The sequence below is a fragment of the Dryas octopetala genome, chromosome 5, assembly GCF_963921425.1.
Source record: "Dryas octopetala chromosome 5, drDryOcto1.1, whole genome shotgun sequence".
NCBI lineage: Eukaryota > Viridiplantae > Streptophyta > Magnoliopsida > Rosales > Rosaceae > Dryas > Dryas octopetala.
The window spans coordinates 2,269,760-2,288,452 of NC_141370.1; the positions used below are offsets into that span (position 1 = coordinate 2,269,760).

At 41.3% G+C, this 18,693-nt stretch overlaps 1 protein-coding gene across 1 annotated transcript; it reads right to left on the reverse strand.

The window, feature by feature from the left end:
• Window positions 1-7,076: 7,076 nt before the first annotated feature.
• Window positions 7,077-10,467, reverse strand: LOC147283539 (uncharacterized). Its single transcript, XM_086244010.1, has 2 exons — window positions 7,180-10,467; window positions 7,077-7,106 (listed from the first exon to the last, which is right to left on the reverse strand). Exons 1-2 carry the CDS (start codon window positions 10,465-10,467, stop codon window positions 7,077-7,079), a joined length of 3,318 nt encoding a protein of 1,105 aa, XP_086100136.1.
• Window positions 10,468-18,693: the final 8,226 nt, after the last annotated feature.

Consider the following 18,693-nt stretch of genomic DNA (forward strand, 5'->3'; position numbering starts at 1 on the left):
AAGAAGGATGTGCAGCAGCTAGGGTTTTGGGCTTAATGTTGATTGTGTTTTCTTAGAACAAAATAAGCAATTATCTCATTCTAAGTTTACTCGCAAGTGCACGAATCGCATCAGTAGCAAAGCGTACAAGCACGAGGTCGATCCCACAGGGAATGGTTAATATACAATAAATCAATGCAATTAATCACTAGAATAACTAAATGGGGGGTTTTGGAAAGATGGAACACACGCACACATCACCACACGCACACACACTTTATTCTATCTTGCAATGTTAAGTTTTCAGTTTCAAATCAGATAAGCATGCAATAACCATCCAAGGCTAATGACAGTTAATTTGAACACAACATATTAAAGTTTGACTGCTAAAAAGGTTTGGCTAGTTACTTTCTCGCAATTGTTCTCCTAATGCATAAACTAAGAGCTTCTTGGGCCTTCCTTAGCCAGTTAACCTACATGTTCCCTAGTTCAAGCTAAGGCAGCTGTTACCCATGCAGGAGTCATTAAGATTTGTGAGAACGTCAAACATGCACAACATATAAGCTTTGACTATTTCCTTATAGAGGTCGCCCAACCCCACTACCAAGAATAATCCCTTATTCCCTTGTTACTTGTGGTTTAGTGTCTTTGACTATTTCACAGCTAAACCTAACAAATAAACTATATGCAATTACCCTAAGGTGGCCAGTCAAAGGATGCAAACAACTAGTGACGGGTTCTAATAGATAGTGGAAATTTAATATGTGCAAACATCAAACTAACAGACCAAGAGACGGATAAACGATTTGTTAGAACATGCAAATCCATTAATCAACCTACGACTAAAATGCAAGATAGAATAACTAACCTACATACTTAATTTAAATAAATAAAAACAGCAACAAAAAACAAAATCCCAATTCATGCTTGCAAAAGGAAATCAGAAACGCAAAACTAAAAACATAAACTAAACAACTAAATCAAAGTGCATAAACTAAAAGAAATCAGAACTATGCACTAAATAAATTCAGAAACTTAATTAAATAAATTCAGAAGCATAATCCAACAATAAAATACAAAACTAGAACGAAAATCAAAAGAAGCAAGGGGAAGGGGCTGCGGCAAGACAAGGAAGAGAAGGCACCTTGCACAAGCAATTGGCTCACGGCTATGGTGAGCTAGGGCTTGCGGTTTAAGGGTGTCCTTCCTTGCAGCCACGCCACTCCTCTCTCTCTCTCTCTACCTTCGGCTAGCTCTCACAAGAATTAAACTAAAATAATAACCTAGAACAGAAAAATAAAACTAAAGACTAAAGGAATTTCGGCTGGAGTGTAGGAGGTGAGAAAGTGATCCCTGAGGTCTGAGGTATATGATATATTTATAGAGGTGCATTCCTTGAGAGGCAAGGAGAAGGAAACATGCGGCTGCTAGGGTTCCTTTTCCTTGTTGCTTGCGGCATCAGCTAGGGTTAGGGCTTGTGGGCTTTCGGCAAGGCTTGGTCCTCTTGGGCTTAAGTGGCGCATGCAAGTCAGCTAGGGCCCCCTCCCTTGCGCATGGGCTGCTGGTCTTGCACTGTTCGTTTTAAATTTAAATACTCGCAGTGCACGAATCTATATATAATATAGATGGCAAGCAAGGTCGATCCCACGAGGACTATTATTGATCTTTAAATGATAATCCATATGCTAAAAAGAAACAAGGAAACAAGACACGAGTGGCTGCCCAAGTTGTCACGCCTAGGGCAGCTGCTCACTTGAACTGAAACACACGCACACACACACGAATGAGAGGGAGTTTGTATGTCTTGAAAACAGCAATTTAAACCTAACTTTAAAGACTAAAATGCGCAACTAGCAAAGAGTATGAAAACAGCAAATTATCTTGTGAAAATAGATTGATAGATGATACTAGGACTCTAGGACTTTACCACTAGACCTCATATCCAATGTCATGGTGCAATTTCTGAAACCTTTAATTCCTATTGATGAATGCATTCACATATTCACCTATGGCATAGCATGAAATGCATGATTCCCCAAATGTACAAACTAGTGCATGGCGTCTACCCTAGTTCTTGTACTCTATATGTGACCTATGCATGGCATCTACATAGGAACACACAAACAGAATTCATTAAGCTTATATGAGAAAATAAATGCAATTAAACCCCTAGTGCATGGCGTCTACCCTAGGTGATTTAAAATTGATTTCACACAATTAGTATTCAGCCAATTACTAAATCCTAAGTTGTTTATCACTTGTATTAGGGGCTGATTGGTTGTCCTCACCCTAAATTGATTAAATTCTAGATGCAATAATCCTAGGTGATCAATCAAGGATTAGAAACAACTAGAGAACAATGATAACAATGAAATCAAAATCATCAATCCATGAAATTAAAGAAACAGCAACTACATCACCAATCCATTGAAAATTCGGCCTAGGGCTGAATCCTAGGCCCTAGAAAACGTGATTAGTTCATGCTAGAGAACAAGAACAGCCACGAAATCATGTTTTTCATCTAACAATTACAAGAAAAGAAAAGAAGAAGAGAAAACACCCCAAAGGAGAGCTCACGCCTCCAGCAGCCTCTCTCCCTCTATTTTCTGATTTTTTCCAAGTGTCTGAACCCCTAAAATGATAGAAAGAGATGTATATATAAGGATGTGCAGCAGCTAGGGTTTTGGGGAGCAAGGATGTGCGGCCAGCTAGGGTTTCCAAGCTAGGAAAATGCGGCATGGGCTTGGCTTCTTGGGCTTAAGTGACTTGCGCAAGGCCCTAGGGTTTCCCTCTCTTGCACATGGTGTAGCTGACCCCTATGGGCTTGCATGTAGCTGATTTCCTCCCCTAATGGGCCTCCAATAAATCAGGAATTAAAATGAAATAAATCAGGTTATATCAAATCTGATTTTTAGAGCCCAATTAGGAAAGGAAAGCCTTGCAAGGTGCGGCCAGCCCTTCTCTCTTAGCACACACGCCACTTCCTATGTGGTTTGGGTTGGGCTTTCATTTCTTCATGCTCTTGGAGCCTCTCTTGATCTTGGGCTTCCATTTAAACAGCAAATATTCATTTAAGCTCAAAATGGGCTGATTTGCATCCATTTAATTCCTATGGGCTTTCCACCTACAAAAGAGAAAAACACAAATAAATAACATAAAATATAGGGACTAAGTACTAAATACATGAAGATAGAGGGCCTAAAATGTAAACATTTAAGGACCCAACAAATTCCCCCAAACTTAACATTTGCTAGTCCCTAGCAAAACAAAACAAAACTACACTAAGACTCCAAAAACAACCTAACCGTCCACCAAAAATCTCAGGTATGCTTGATCATTCATAACTCAGTCAAATAGATTTCACACTAGTTCCAGAGATTACCAAATGCCAACACTAACTCACAGTCAACAAGATTAAAGCATCATGTGCGTAAGACAATATCAACATAGTTTTCAATCTGAACTTTCAAGCAACTTGAGTAATCATAAGCAGCTAGTGTCACTTCAATTCTCACAAAGATAGTCACTCTCAAATAAAGCACTGAGATATTGGTTAAATAGTGATTCACTCAAAAAGCATATGTGAGCGAGTTTATGCATACAAATTCAAATTACTCACATATATGTAAGAACGAAAGCACAAGTGAAAGAATAATGATCTCATGAAAGATACCAAATACCCGAAATCAAATCAAAATACAATATGCTTCCATCCCATCTAATCTCCACATTAAGACTACACTTCACCTAAGATCATATAGGACTTTTACATATGGGTTGTAATGAGGCTAACGGTGAAGGGTTTTAACAAGAAAGGTATGGAAAACACAAAGACTTAAGGGAACCATAGAGAATCAGGTTTTACGTTGTCATTTCATTCTTATACACTTTGGCAACAAGGCTTGCATTCTTGAATTTGCACACTTGTGATACACATGCCTACCCTTTTCACTTTCTTTTTTTTTTTTTTTTTTTTTTTTTTTTCTATTTTCTTTTGGGCACGGCAACATATTCAATTCTTTTTCTTTTCTTTTCCACATTATTCCCAAGCCTTGCACACAAATGAACAATTATCATAAACCAGTTCTCCACAATCCCTTAAGTTTGGGTAGATACGCACAATGGAAGGGTACTTCCCCCAAACTAGGGGTTGGCACGGGTAACATGGTTAAGAAACAAAAAAGGCTGACAAGGCTCAACAAGGCAACTAGGGGTATAAATGAACACAAAAAGGATGGCTAGAATGGCACAAACGAGACAAAGAAGGCCTACATCATTTCCTAGGTTCCATGTAGTTACAACATGCTTCAATTAAATTGAGATGGAAGTTCTATCATTTGATTTAAAATGATGCACATTTCAAGCATTTGATCAAGTGAAAGATAATGAGATCATGCAAACTCTAGATATTCAATGAACGTATGGAGTATTAGCATATAACCCTCAAAACAGAAGAATTAAAGCTCGAATCTCACAAGGGGTATATAAGTTCACTAGAAGCCTAGATCATACAAGCATGCAATCATTTTCAGTCTAAACTATGCCAGCATTTGTAATCCACACAAAGATAGCTCAAACATGCTCAAAATGAGTTAAATGTCAAAAGAATAATCAAAAGAACTAGTTTCACCAATTCGACCAAAGTATGCAAGATCAAAGCATTTGCAATTCATCATAGTGGTGGACAGGAACCTAAAGGCCATAAAAACAAAAAAATATTTTTGGTATTTTTCAAAAATTTGAACGAAAATCTCAAAACTTAAACCTAAAACTCTTCCCCCAAACTTAAATGAAACATTGTCCTCAATGTTTCGAACTAAGCATGCAATGAATCATTCAGGCTAGGAAGACAAAAACTCTAATGGCCTAAAAACAGACCACAACTAAAGGAAAGCACAAGATTAAGAACTCCCTGATATCCATGCAAACAGCCATAGGGCAATGTTTCTTCTCTCCAAATGTTGGGTTGCCTCCCAATCAGCGCTAAGTTTAGAGTCTTCAGCCAGACTTGGCAGGACATCACGCTAATGGAACAGGATCCTCCAAGAGCATGTTCTCCTCCGAACGCTCCATATTAGCCTCCAAGTAAGGCTTAAGTCGATGGCCATTCACCTTGAATGTATTCTTTGTCTTTGTATTGCAGACCTCGACTGCACCATGAGGGTAAACATTAGTAACAGTAAATGGACCATACCATCGAGAACGAAGTTTACCTGGAAAGAGTCTGAGGCGAGAATTGTAAAGCAAGACTTTCTGACCCACTTCGAAATGTTTCCTCAAAATGGCCTTGTCATGGTAGGCCTTAGTCTTGTCTTTGTAAATCCTAGAACTCTCATAAGCCTCATTCCTGAGTTCTTCCAACTCACTCAATTGTAGCTTCCTATGGTCACCTGCCTCGTTCATCTTAAAATTGAAATGTTTAATAGCCCAATATGCTTTATGCTCTAATTCAACAGGTAAATGACATGGCTTACCAAAAACCAACCTGTACGGGGACATACCAATGGGAGTCTTATACGCTGTACGATAAGCCCATAGAGCATCTAAGAGGCGATCTGACCAATCTTTCAGGGAGGGGCTCACAGTCTTCTCCAAAATTTGCTTAATTTCCCTATTACAGATCTCAGCCTGTCCACTTGTCTGGGGGTGATAAGGTGTAGAAACCTTATGCTTGATACCATATTTGCTCAGCAAGGCCGCAAATAACCTGTTGTTGAAGTGAGATCCTCCATCACTAATAATAGCTCTGGGAGCGCCAAATCTTGCAAAAATGTGATCCTTAAGAAATCTGAGGACAACTCTAGAATCATTAGTCTTGGATGGAATTGCTTCCACCCATTTCGACACATAATCAACCGCAAGCAAGATATACAAATAACCCTTGGAAGACGGAAATGGGCCCATGAAATCAATGCCCCAGACATCAAAAATCTCAACAATAAGAATGGGGTTAAGAGGCATTTGATTTCGTGAAGAAATGTTACCCAACTTTTGGCACCTATCACAAGTGGTGCAGAATGTATAAGCATCCTTGAACAAACTAGGCCAGTAAAAGCCACACTGCAACACTTTTAGGGCCGTCTTCTTTGCTCCACCATGTCCTCCACATGCATCAGAATGGCAAAAAGTTAGTATAGACTGAAACTCAGATTCTGGCACACACCTTCTGATGATCTGGTCGGGGCACCACTTAAATAGATATGGATCATCCCATATATAATACTTAGCCGTGCTAATGAGCTTCTCCTTCTGAGCTCTCTGTATATCACCTGGAAGTTCTCCTGTAACAATATAATTAACAATATCAGAGTACCAAGGAACATAAACAGACAATGAGAACAACTGCTCATCTGGGAATCGCTCATTCAGAGGGAGGATGTCCTCCTCTGCAGTAGAACTGTGCACCAATCGACTAAGGTGATCCGCCACCACATTCTCTGAGCCCTTCTTATCTTTGATCTCCAGGTCAAACTCCTGGAGCAACAAAATCCATCTAATCAGCCTGGGCTTCGCATCTTTCTTCTGTAGAAGGTACCTAAGCGCTGCATGATCAGAAAACACAATCACTTTAGTTCCAATCAGATATGACCTGAATTTTTCTAAAGCAAAAATGACAGCCAAAAGCTCCTTCTCTGTGGTGGAATAATTCAGCTGGGCATCGTTGAGAGTCCGACTGGCATAGTAGATAACATGTGGTATCTTGTTCACTCTCTGCCCTAACACAGCTCCCACAGCATAATCAGAAGCATCGCACATCAGCTCAAATGGCAAACTCCAATCAGGAGGCATAATGACTGGAGCTGATGTGAGAAGAGTCTTCAATCTATTAAATGCGGCTAGACATTCCTCATTGAATTCAAACGGCACCTCCTTGGCCAACAATCTACTCAACGGCCGAGCTATCTGGGAAAAATCCTTAATGAACCGCCTGTAAAAACCTGCATGACCAAGAAACGATCTCACATCCTTAACTGTCAAAGGTGGTGGAAGATTACTTACCAGATCAACCTTGGCCTTATCCACCTCTATCCCTCTACTGGATATGACATGGCCAAGAACAATACCCTGTTGTACCATAAAATGGCACTTCTCCCAATTCAAAACCAAATTGCATTCCTGGCATCTTTCTAAAACCAAAGCAAGATTATGTAGGCATTTATCATAAGAAGAACCAAATACACTGAAGTCATCCATAAATACCTCTATTATATGCTCCACCATATCCGAAAAGATGCTCATCATGCATCGCTGAAAAGTACCTGGAGCATTGCACAAGCCAAAGGGCATGCGCCTGTAGGCAAAAGTGCCATAGGGACAGGTAAATGTCGTCTTCTCCTGGTCCTCTGGGGCTATAGCTATCTGGTTGTAGCCTGAATACCCATCTAGAAAGCAATAATGGCTATGACCTGCAAGACGTTCCAACATCTGATCAATAAAAGGTAATGGGAAATGGTCTTTCCGAGTACCTGAGTTAAGTTTCCTGTAGTCTATGCAGACACGCCACCCTGTCTGTACTCGAGTTGGCACCAGCTCATTTGCATCATTTCTGACCACTGTAACACCAGACTTCTTAGGAACCACTTGCACCGGACTCACCCATTTGCTATCTGATATGGGATAAATAATACCCACATCTAGCAACTTCAGCACCTCCTTCAGCACAACTTCCTTCATCACTGGGTTGAGTCTACGCTGAGCCTCTCTAGTCGGCTTAGCTCCATCCTCCAACAATATCCTGTGCATACACCTCGAGGGACTGATTCCCTTGATATCTGCAATACTCCACCCAATTGCTGTTTTGTGCTCTCTTAGCACTCTCAACAATTTCTCTTCTTCCTCTGCATTGAGGTTGGAAGCAATGATCACAGGTAATGTGCTTCCCTCACCCAAATAGGCATACTTCAGATGCTCGGGCAAATCCTTCAACTCTAGCTTAGGTGCCTGCAACACAGAGGGTACAAGTTTTGTATCAGAAACAGGTAAAGGCTCAAAAGCAGAAATATACATACCTGAACAGCGGGGTACGGCCTCTAAGTGAGCCAAAATGCTCGCAACCTGCTCATCCTCATGCACAGCCATAGGGCTATGAATCAAAGCTCTATCCAACGGATCACTGCTACAAGTCACATTAAACACCTGTTGACAAACCAAATCCATAACATCCACCCTAAAGCACTCGTGCTCATCACTGGGTAGTTTGAGTGCCTCAAACACTCTGAACTCAATGGTCTGTCCCTGCACATTCATAGTTAGTGTACCCTGTTGAACATCAATTTTTGTACCTGCAGTGGCCATAAAGGGACGACCAAGTATCAAGGGTAATTGTGCCTCATACATAGGTACGGCCTCCATTTCCAAAACTAGGAAATCAGCCGGCAATATCAATCCATCTACTCGCACAAGTACATCTTCCAAAATTCCTCTGGGGTACTTAACTGATCTATCAGCTAACTGGATACTCACAGAGGTCGCCTTCAGCTCACCTAAATTCAGAGTCTCATACACAGAAAATGGCATTAAATTCACAGAAGCACCTAAATCAAGGAGAGCTTTCTCAAACCTACAATCCCCAATGATACAAGGGATAGTGAAGCTGCCTGGGTCCTTGAGCTTGGGAGGTAGCTTCCTCTGAAGCACTGCTGAAACCTCCTCTGAGACCTTCACTGTCTCGAACTCTTTGAACCTTCTCTTATTCGTGCACAAGTCCTTGAGGAACTTTGCATACCTTGGCACTTGCTTAATCGCATCTAGAAGGGGAATATTGATCTCCACCTTCCTGAATATCTCCATAACACCCTTCAGAGGGTCCTCTTTCTTAGCCTTCTGCAACCTGCTAGGAAAAGGAGCATGTATAGAAATTAACTTAGAGGGGTCAGATTGTACCTGAGGTAAGGGAAAACCCTTGGGAACTACCACATGGTTGCCTGAAGATGGCACAGAAGAGTCTAAGGTACCCTTAACAGGTTCGGCTATGATCTCAGGTGCATCTTCTGACTCGACACCTTCCTGAATAACTTCTTTCTCCTCTTTCCCAACTATCTTACCCCCTCTGAGAGTAATTGCATTCACCTGCTCATTGTTCTTGGGGTTAATGATCACTTGCCCTGGAAGTCTCCCTGGCTCTCTTTGATTCAGTGCGGTAGCTAACTGGCCCATTTGTTGCTCAAGATTTGCAATGGCCCTATCAGTCTTCTGCATATGTGTCTCTGACTTCTGAATGAAAGACTGTGTGCTCTGAGCCATGGATGCAATCAAATCTTCCAAGGACTTCTTCTGAGGCTGTTGTTGTTGATAGCCCTGATGTGCCTGTTGTTGTGGAAATGAACCTTGAGGCTGCTGCTGATTCTGGTTATTACTCCACCTGAAATTGGGATGATTCCGCCACCCCGGATTGTAAGTAGGAGAGAATGGATCATTCCTGGGCCTCTGATTATATGAGTTGAGCATGTTGGCCTGTTCTTGCACAAACTCAGGGAAATCGGCACCATGAGGGCAAGAAATCGTTTCATGTCCAGGTGTAGCACAAATGGCGCAAACCTCCAATGATGGAGCTTTCTGATTTAGGGCAAGTATGACATCCATCTTACGTTCCAGCCGAGCGATCTGCGCATTAGATGCAAGATTATTAGAAGTATTGACCTCATTAACACCAGCGCACTTACCTCGAGTATCTGAATGCATTGTTTCTCTTGCCATCTCTTCATAGAGGTCAGAGGCTTCCTGGGCTGTCTTATTCCTGATAGAACCACCTGAAAAATTAATCACAGCATTCCTACTCGCAAGGGTTAGTCCTTTATAAAATATGCGCATCAATAAGTTCAAAGGAAGTCCATGATGTGGACATTGAAGTAGCAATGTATTAAAACGCTCCCAAGCCTCTGAGAATGACTCATCTTGTTGAGAAAACTGCATAATCTTATCTCGCAGCATATCCGTCTTTTGAGATGAAAAGAACTTTTCTAGGAACTTCTTCTCAATTTCATCCCAAGTCCTCAATGATCCAGGTTTCAAAGAATTCAGCCAAAACTTAGCTTTATCCTTCAAAGTGTAAGGAAACACCCTCATCTTGAGTTGATTCTCATTCACACCTGTCAAGGGCAAAAAGCTCACAGCATTAAATATATCTTTAAGGTGAGTTAGCGGATCTTCACTAGGTAAACCATGAAAAGAGGGTAGCATATTAAAGTGAGAAGATTTGAGCTCATAATTTCTTGCAGCAGGTGGCAAGGCAATGCTTGAAGGGGAAGCAGGGATGGTCGGGATGTCTAGATCCCCCATGTGTTCCACGTTGTCTTCCTCGGCCATAACTTTTTCAAATTGGTGAGAGCTTGATGAAGATGTAAGAGACGGTGTAGGGGATGGCAAAGGTAGACGTGTTGCTGCTCGAACTAACTCCGCCTTACTCCTTTCACAAAACAACCTGATTTCGGCTAATCTCTCATCCAAATAAGTGTCCTCAATTGACTTGTTAGGATCTGGCTGGGACATGCACAAGTACCTACAAAATAAGAGACAAACACGTTAGAACCACAATTAAACAATAAGAAAGAAAAGTAATTTTTTTCGGATTTTTTTTTTTTTTTTTTGAAATAAATAAACTATGTAATTAAATAAATATGAAAACCAGAAAACTAAAACAAGTTAAAAACGAAAAACTAAACACAATCCTACAACTATGACTCACGGCACACGAACAAGGACAAAGGGAAAACAAATTAAAAAAAAGAAAACAGCAAATAATCACTAAATAAAAACACTAAAAGAACGCACTAAGATTGTCACAAAGATCAAATCTAGTCCCCGGCAACGGCGCCAAAAACTGTTCGTTTTAAATTTAAATACTCGCAGTGCACGAATCTATATATAATATAGATGGCAAGCAAGGTCGATCCCACGAGGACTATTATTGATCTTTAAATGATAATCCATATGCTAAAAAGAAACAAGGAAACAAGACACGAGTGGCTGCCCAAGTTGTCACGCCTAGGGCAGCTGCTCACTTGAACTGAAACACACGCACACACACACGAATGAGAGGGAGTTTGTATGTCTTGAAAACAGCAATTTAAACCTAACTTTAAAGACTAAAATGCGCAACTAGCAAAGAGTATGAAAACAGCAAATTATCTTGTGAAAATAGATTGATAGATGATACTAGGACTCTAGGACTTTACCACTAGACCTCATATCCAATGTCATGGTGCAATTTCTGAAACCTTTAATTCCTATTGATGAATGCATTCACATATTCACCTATGGCATAGCATGAAATGCATGATTCCCCAAATGTACAAACTAGTGCATGGCGTCTACCCTAGTTCTTGTACTCTATATGTGACCTATGCATGGCATCTACATAGGAACACACAAACAGAATTCATTAAGCTTATATGAGAAAATAAATGCAATTAAACCCCTAGTGCATGGCGTCTACCCTAGGTGATTTAAAATTGATTTCACACAATTAGTATTCAGCCAATTACTAAATCCTAAGTTGTTTATCACTTGTATTAGGGGCTGATTGGTTGTCCTCACCCTAAATTGATTAAATTCTAGATGCAATAATCCTAGGTGATCAATCAAGGATTAGAAACAACTAGAGAACAATGATAACAATGAAATCAAAATCATCAATCCATGAAATTAAAGAAACAGCAACTACATCACCAATCCATTGAAAATTCGGCCTAGGGCTGAATCCTAGGCCCTAGAAAACGTGATTAGTTCATGCTAGAGAACAAGAACAGCCACGAAATCATGTTTTTCATCTAACAATTACAAGAAAAGAAAAGAAGAAGAGAAAACACCCCAAAGGAGAGCTCACGCCTCCAGCAGCCTCTCTCCCTCTATTTTCTGATTTTTTCCAAGTGTCTGAACCCCTAAAATGATAGAAAGAGATGTATATATAAGGATGTGCAGCAGCTAGGGTTTTGGGGAGCAAGGATGTGCGGCCAGCTAGGGTTTCCAAGCTAGGAAAATGCGGCATGGGCTTGGCTTCTTGGGCTTAAGTGACTTGCGCAAGGCCCTAGGGTTTCCCTCTCTTGCACATGGTGTAGCTGACCCCTATGGGCTTGCATGTAGCTGATTTCCTCCCCTAATGGGCCTCCAATAAATCAGGAATTAAAATGAAATAAATCAGGTTATATCAAATCTGATTTTTAGAGCCCAATTAGGAAAGGAAAGCCTTGCAAGGTGCGGCCAGCCCTTCTCTCTTAGCACACACGCCACTTCCTATGTGGTTTGGGTTGGGCTTTCATTTCTTCATGCTCTTGGAGCCTCTCTTGATCTTGGGCTTCCATTTAAACAGCAAATATTCATTTAAGCTCAAAATGGGCTGATTTGCATCCATTTAATTCCTATGGGCTTTCCACCTACAAAAGAGAAAAACACAAATAAATAACATAAAATATAGGGACTAAGTACTAAATACATGAAGATAGAGGGCCTAAAATGTAAACATTTAAGGACCCAACATGCACCTTGATGTGCTTTGGGCTCACATGTGTTGGGCTGAAGTGGCTTGCACAAGATGGGCTAGGGTTTCACTCCATGGGCTTCCACCTTGGGCTTGCATCTTGGGCTTGCGCATGGGCTCCTTGGCTGCTAGGGTTTGCATGGCATGCATGCGCATGCATGGGCTGCCATCTTCCTCCTTGCGCATGGGCTTTGGGCTGCTAGGGTTTGGGCCCATGCATGTGTATGCATGGCCCATCTTGGTTCGGCATCCCTAGGGCCCATGGGCCCTCCACTTTTGACTTCCCATTTTGCCCCTCATTTCCATTTGAATTCAAATTCATTTCTTCCCTCCATTCATTTCCATGGATATCCACCACCTTCTGGAAGCTTCTGGAACATTGACCAACATTTCCTGGTGCAACTAGGATTCCTTGAAAATGAGAGATTCCTTATCCATTTCGACTTCTCGTAATGACCATATTGCCCCAGGGGTCTCCTAGTGTCATTAGGACTCCTTTCTCTAGTTGGGTTAGGTTTCCTAGTTCAACCAGGATTTCCTGTTCGAATCAGGATTTCACATTTCTGGCTCCGCAATGATGGTTCTGGACTTGATGTTTCCTAGTGTGACTAGGAATCCTCATTCGACTAGGATTTCAGCACTTTTCCTGGTTTGACCAGGATTTCACTCGTTTTCCTGGTTTGACCAGGAAATGTCCCAAAATGGCTCCATTTGCTTCTTTTTCTCATTTCTGCTTCATTTGACCTGAAAACACAAAAACAAGACAAGAAACGCAAAATTTCGAGTTCTAACACTCTAGGTTAAGGAATTAGTATCATAAAGTGATGCAAAATGCACACTCATCACTTAAGTTGTATGCGCAAGGCCCTAGGGCTTCCCTCTCTCTCTTGTGCAAGGCCCTAGGGCTTTCATGTAGCTGATCTCCTCCTCTAATGAGCCTCCAATAAATCAGGAATTAAAATGAAATAAATAAGGTAATATCAAATCTGATTTTTAGAGCCCAATTAGGAAAGGAAATCCTTGCAAGGTGCGGCCAGCCCTTCTCTCTTAGCACACACGCCACTTCCCATGTGGTTTGGGCTGGGCTTCCACTTCTTCATGCTCTAGGAACCTCTCTTGATCTTGGGCTTCCCTTTAAACAGCAAATATTCATTTAAGCTCAAAATGGGCTGATTTGCATCCATTTAATTCCTATGGGCTTTCCACCTACAAAAGATAAAAACACAAATAAATAACACAAAATATAGGGACTAAGTACTAAATACATGAAGATAGAGGGCCTAAAATGCAAAAATTTAAGGACCCAACACAGCCCATGCATGCGCATGCATGCCATGCAAGCCACTTCAGCCCAACATGCAAGCCCAATGTGCAAGCCTCAAGGTGATAGCCCATGGAGTGAAACCCTAGCCCACATTGTGCAAGCCCAATGCTCCAAGATCATAGCCCAAGACCAGCAGCCCATGCGCAAGGAAGGAACCCTAGCTAGGCTAGGCGTGTGTCACTTAAGCCCAAAAGGCTTAGCTTTGCCGCAAGCCCATGTGCTCCTAACCCTAGCTGCTGCCGCAAGTCATCTTCTCCTTGCCTCTTGATGAGTGTTCATTTTACGCTATTTTATGATACTAACTCCCTAACCTAGAGTGTTAGAACTCGATTCTTTTGTGTCTGTTGTCTTGTTTTTGTGTTTTTAGATCGAATGAAGCATAAATAGGAAATAGGAGCAAATGGAGCCGTTTTGGGACATTTCCTGGTCAAACTAGGAAAATGGGTCAATTCCTTGTCAAACCAGAAAAAAGAGCTGAAATCCTTGTCAAATGAAGATTCCTAGTCACACTAGGAAACATCAAGTCCAGAACCATTATTGTCGAGCCAGAAATGAGAAATCCTGATTGGAACAGGACTTCCTAGTTGAACTAGGAAACCTAACCCTACTAGGGAAAGGAGTCCTAATGACACTACGAGACTCCAGGGGCAATATGGTCATTACGAGAAGTCAAAATGGATAAGGAATCTTTCATTGACAAGAAATCCTAGTTGGACTAGGAAAGGTTGGTCAAAGTCAACTCAATCAAGTCAAGGTTCCAGAAACTTCTAGAAGGTGGTGGACATCCATGTAATCAAATGGAGAGAAGAAATGAATTCGAATCCAAGAGGGAGAGAGGGGTAAAATTGGAAGTCAAAGTCCATGGTCAAGAGTCAACCATATCATGTCATGAAGTCAATTGGGCTTTGGGCCTAGGTGAAGTCGAAATCCACAAGAATGGTGAGGTGGCAGCCCATGCATGCATGCGCATACCATGCAAGCCATGCGCCAACTCTAGAGCCCAAGTCATGCAGCCCACATGCCAAAGCCCAAGGAAACCCTAGCTCATCACGCCTATGTTGCTTCTTTTTGTACAACTTGTTTTACTTGGAATTTAGAAACGAATACCAAGTTGTAGCTCGCAAGTAGACGAATCGCTCATGCAAGCATAGCGTATAAGTACGAAGTCGATCCCACGAGGAATAGGTAAATACACATCAAACCAATTCAACTTACCGATTAGAATCACCAAACACACACACACGGCAGGGGGGTTTTGTAGATTGTTAAACTCACGCACACCACATACACACACACACACACAATTGCAATGCTAAGAATTCAGAATCCACACCAATTGATGGAAATACAACCAAGCAATTCAAGATAATGCATAAATGTAATAAAGTTTACCAGCCGAAGGCCTCTGGACACTCCTAACTATTGTTCTCCTTATGCATATACTAAGAGCTTCTTGGGCCTCCCCTAGTCAGTTAACTTGCATGTTCCCTAGTGCTAAGCTAAGGCAGCTGTTACCCATGCAAGAGTCATTAAGTTTTGTGAGAACGATAAACACATAGCGCATGGCTCCAAATTAATGTACTGTATGTTATCTATGATCCCTTTTCTCATGAATATTATCTTAGGATACCCACTTGTTGCCTACTGAAACTATCATCCTTTCGAGCTTGTTTAGTTTCACAACATAAATCTAGATGCATGCAACCTAAGGTGATCAATCAAAGATGCAAAACAAATAGAGTCAATTTAAATAGAGATCAAGGATTTACTACATGCATCAAATTAAATCACAAGTGTCACCATTGCATAACCCACAATTAAAGTTTCATCATCCAACTTAGCAAATCAATAAAAAACTCAAAACATAATAATAAAGAAAATAAAATATCTAACTTCCATTATAATAATTAAATCCACAATGAAAGCAAGAACAAACTAATTAACTAAAGAAAAAGAAGAGAATCAAAAGAAAAACAAAGAACATCACAAGAGGGTGGCAGCGGCACAAGAGAGAAGAAGAGGAGAGACATAGCAGCAAGGAGGCTCACGGCAAAGGTGAGCTAGGGCTGCGGCACATGGTCTCTCATTCTCCCTCAAGTGGCGCCACCCTCTCACTCTCTCTCTCTGAAATTCGGCCTCCCCCTCTCTCTCTGAATTCTGAAAATATCAAAATATGGGAACCCTAAACAATGAAAGAATAGGATATATTTATAGAGGTGAGGTGAGGATTCCTTGGGAGGCAAGGAGAAGACAAGGTGCGGCTAGGGTTTCATTAAAAAGAACATGGGCTTAAGTGAATTTCTTGCTCCTTAAGACTTCTAATTTTCGGCCAAAAGTGGGCTTTGGGCTGATTTGGGCTCTTTTTAGGCGTAACTTATTTTCAGCTCGCGGAACTGCTGCGCTACCTTCACTAAAATGGCCATATCTTGAGCTAGAAAACTCGGAATCGAAATCCGTAAAATTCCCTGCGAAGCTAACATCCGTATCTTTCCAACCATATATGGCATGCTACCTGGTTCTCTCTGGAGAATTACAGAATTTCTGTCGAAATTGGTGCTCTATTTTCCAGGGTTTTGACTTCTTTTTCAGCTAGGATTCCTTGGGCTTTCTCTTTGTAGGCGTGATGGGCTTTAGGGATGCATGGCTTGCACATGGTTGTATGGGATGGGCTGCTGCAAATGACGTGATGGGCTTCCTCCCTTCTAGCTTGCGCATGGCTACATGACTTGGGCTGAATGGGTTGCACATAGGCCCTAGGGTTTCAGTGCATGGGCTGCCACCTTACATGGCGTGATGGACTTGGGCTACTAGGTTTAGGCGCATGGGCTTGCATGGGATGCGCATGCATGCATGGGCTGCCACCTTGCCATTGACTCCCACATAGGCCCATGGCCCATTTGACTTGATGACATGTCATAGTTGACCCTTGACCATTGACTTTAACTTTCCATTTCGCCCCTCATTTCCATGGATGTCCACCACCTTCTAGAAGCTTCTGGAACCTTGACTTGATAGAGTTGACTTTGACCAACCTTTCCTAGTCCCACTAGGATTCCTTGTAGATGTAGGATTCCTTGTCCATTTCAACTTCTCATAATGACCATATTGCCCCTAGTGACTCCTAGTCTCATCAGAACTCCTTTTCCTAGTAGGATTAGGTTTCCTAGTTCAACCAGGAATTCCTGCTCTAATTAGGATTTCTCATTTCTGGCTTGACAATGATGGTTCTGGGCTTGATGTTTCCTCTTGTGACTAGGAATCCTCATTTGATTAGGATTTCTGCTCGTTTCCTAGTTTGACCAGGAAATGTCCCAAAACGGCTCCATTTGCTCCTATTTCCTATTTTTGCTTCATTAGACCTAAAAACACAAAACAAGATAACAGACACCAAAGTATCGAGTTCTAACACTCTAGGTTAGGGAGTTAGTATCATAAAATAGCGTAAAATGAACACTCATCAGCCTACAAAGGGAAAGCCTAAGAAATCCTAGCTGAAAAAGAAATCAAAACCCTGGAAAATAGAGCACCAATTTCGACAGAAATTCTGTAATTCTCCAGAATGAATCAGGTAGCACGCCATATATGGTTGAAAAGATACGGATGTTAGCTTCGCAGGGAATTTTACGGATTTCGATTTTGAGTTTTCTAGCTCAAGATATGGTCATTTTAGTGGAGGTAGCGCAGCAGTTCCGCGAGCTAAAAAGGAAGTTACGCCCAAAAATAGCCCAAATCAGCCTAAGGCCCATGTTTGGCCGAATATTAGAAGCCTTAATGAGCAAGGAATGCACTTATCCCACATTGAAGAGAAAGAGAAATCTCAGCCCCACTCTCCTCTATAAATACATCTTTATAGCTCAAAGAGAGAGTTCTCCTCTCTGAAATTTCAGAAACCCTAGTTGTTCTCTCTCTCTCTCTTGTACCCGCCAATACCCTAGCCTGCTTTTTCTCTTTCTTTCTTTTCTCACGCAGCCTAGGAAGCCTAGCAGCCCCCATTATTTCTCTTCCCTTGCCGCAGCCACCATCATCTCTCTTTCCTTATTTTTCTGCTGAACCAAAGGAGGAGGAAGGAGTCAAGCCGCTACCACCTTGTGCCGCTGCTGCCACCTTGTGCCGCCGCTGCTGCCACCTTGTGCCGCCGCCGCTGCCACTCTCTAAGGATGTTCTCTTTGTTTTTCTTTTGGAATTTTAGTTTTTAATTGTTTTGTTGAATTAGTTTGCTTTCCAACATGGATTGGGAATTTATTTATATTATTCTGATTTTCTTTTCTATTTTAATTATGTAGGTTTATTTATTTTATCTTGCATGTTAGTTGTAGGTTGATTAATGGATTTGCATGCTTTAACAAATCGTTTATTCGTCTCTTGGTCTGTTAGTTTGATGTTTGCATGTTTAAATTTCCATTATCTATTTGAACCCGTCACTAGTTGTTTGCATCCTTTGACTGGCCACCTTAGGGTAATTGCATCTAGTTTAATTGTTAGGTTTAGCTGTGAAATAGTCAAAGACACTACTAAACCACAAGTAACAAGGGAATAAGGGATTATTCTTGGTAATGGGGTTGGGCGACCTCTATAAGGAAATAGTCAAAGCTTGTATGTTGTGCATGTTTGACGTTCTCACGGATCTTAATGACTCTTACATGGGAAACAGCTGCCTTAGCTTGAACTAGGGAACATGTAAGTTAACTGATTAAGGAAGGCCCAAGAAGCTCTTAGTTTATGCATTAGGAGAACAATTGCGAGAAAGTAACTAGCCAAACTTTTTCAGCAGTCAAACTTTAATACATTGTGTTCAAATTAATTGTCATTAGCCCTTGATGGTTATTGCATGCTTATCTGATTTGAAATTGAAAACTTAACATTGCAAGATAGAATAAAGGGTGTGTGCGTGTGGTGATGTGTGCATGTGTTTTCA

What these genes read in the sequence shown, in the direction of transcription:
- LOC147283539 (XM_086244010.1), bottom strand. Translation starts at nt 10,467, where the DNA reads ATGTCCCAGCCAGATCCTAACAAGTCAATTGAGGACACTTATTTGGAT. An exon ending in TGGTGGAGCATATAATAGAG is followed by an intron (nt 7,107 to 7,179) that starts GTATTTATGGAT and finishes CTTTGGTTTTAG; the next exon opens with AAAGATGCCAGGAATGCAAT.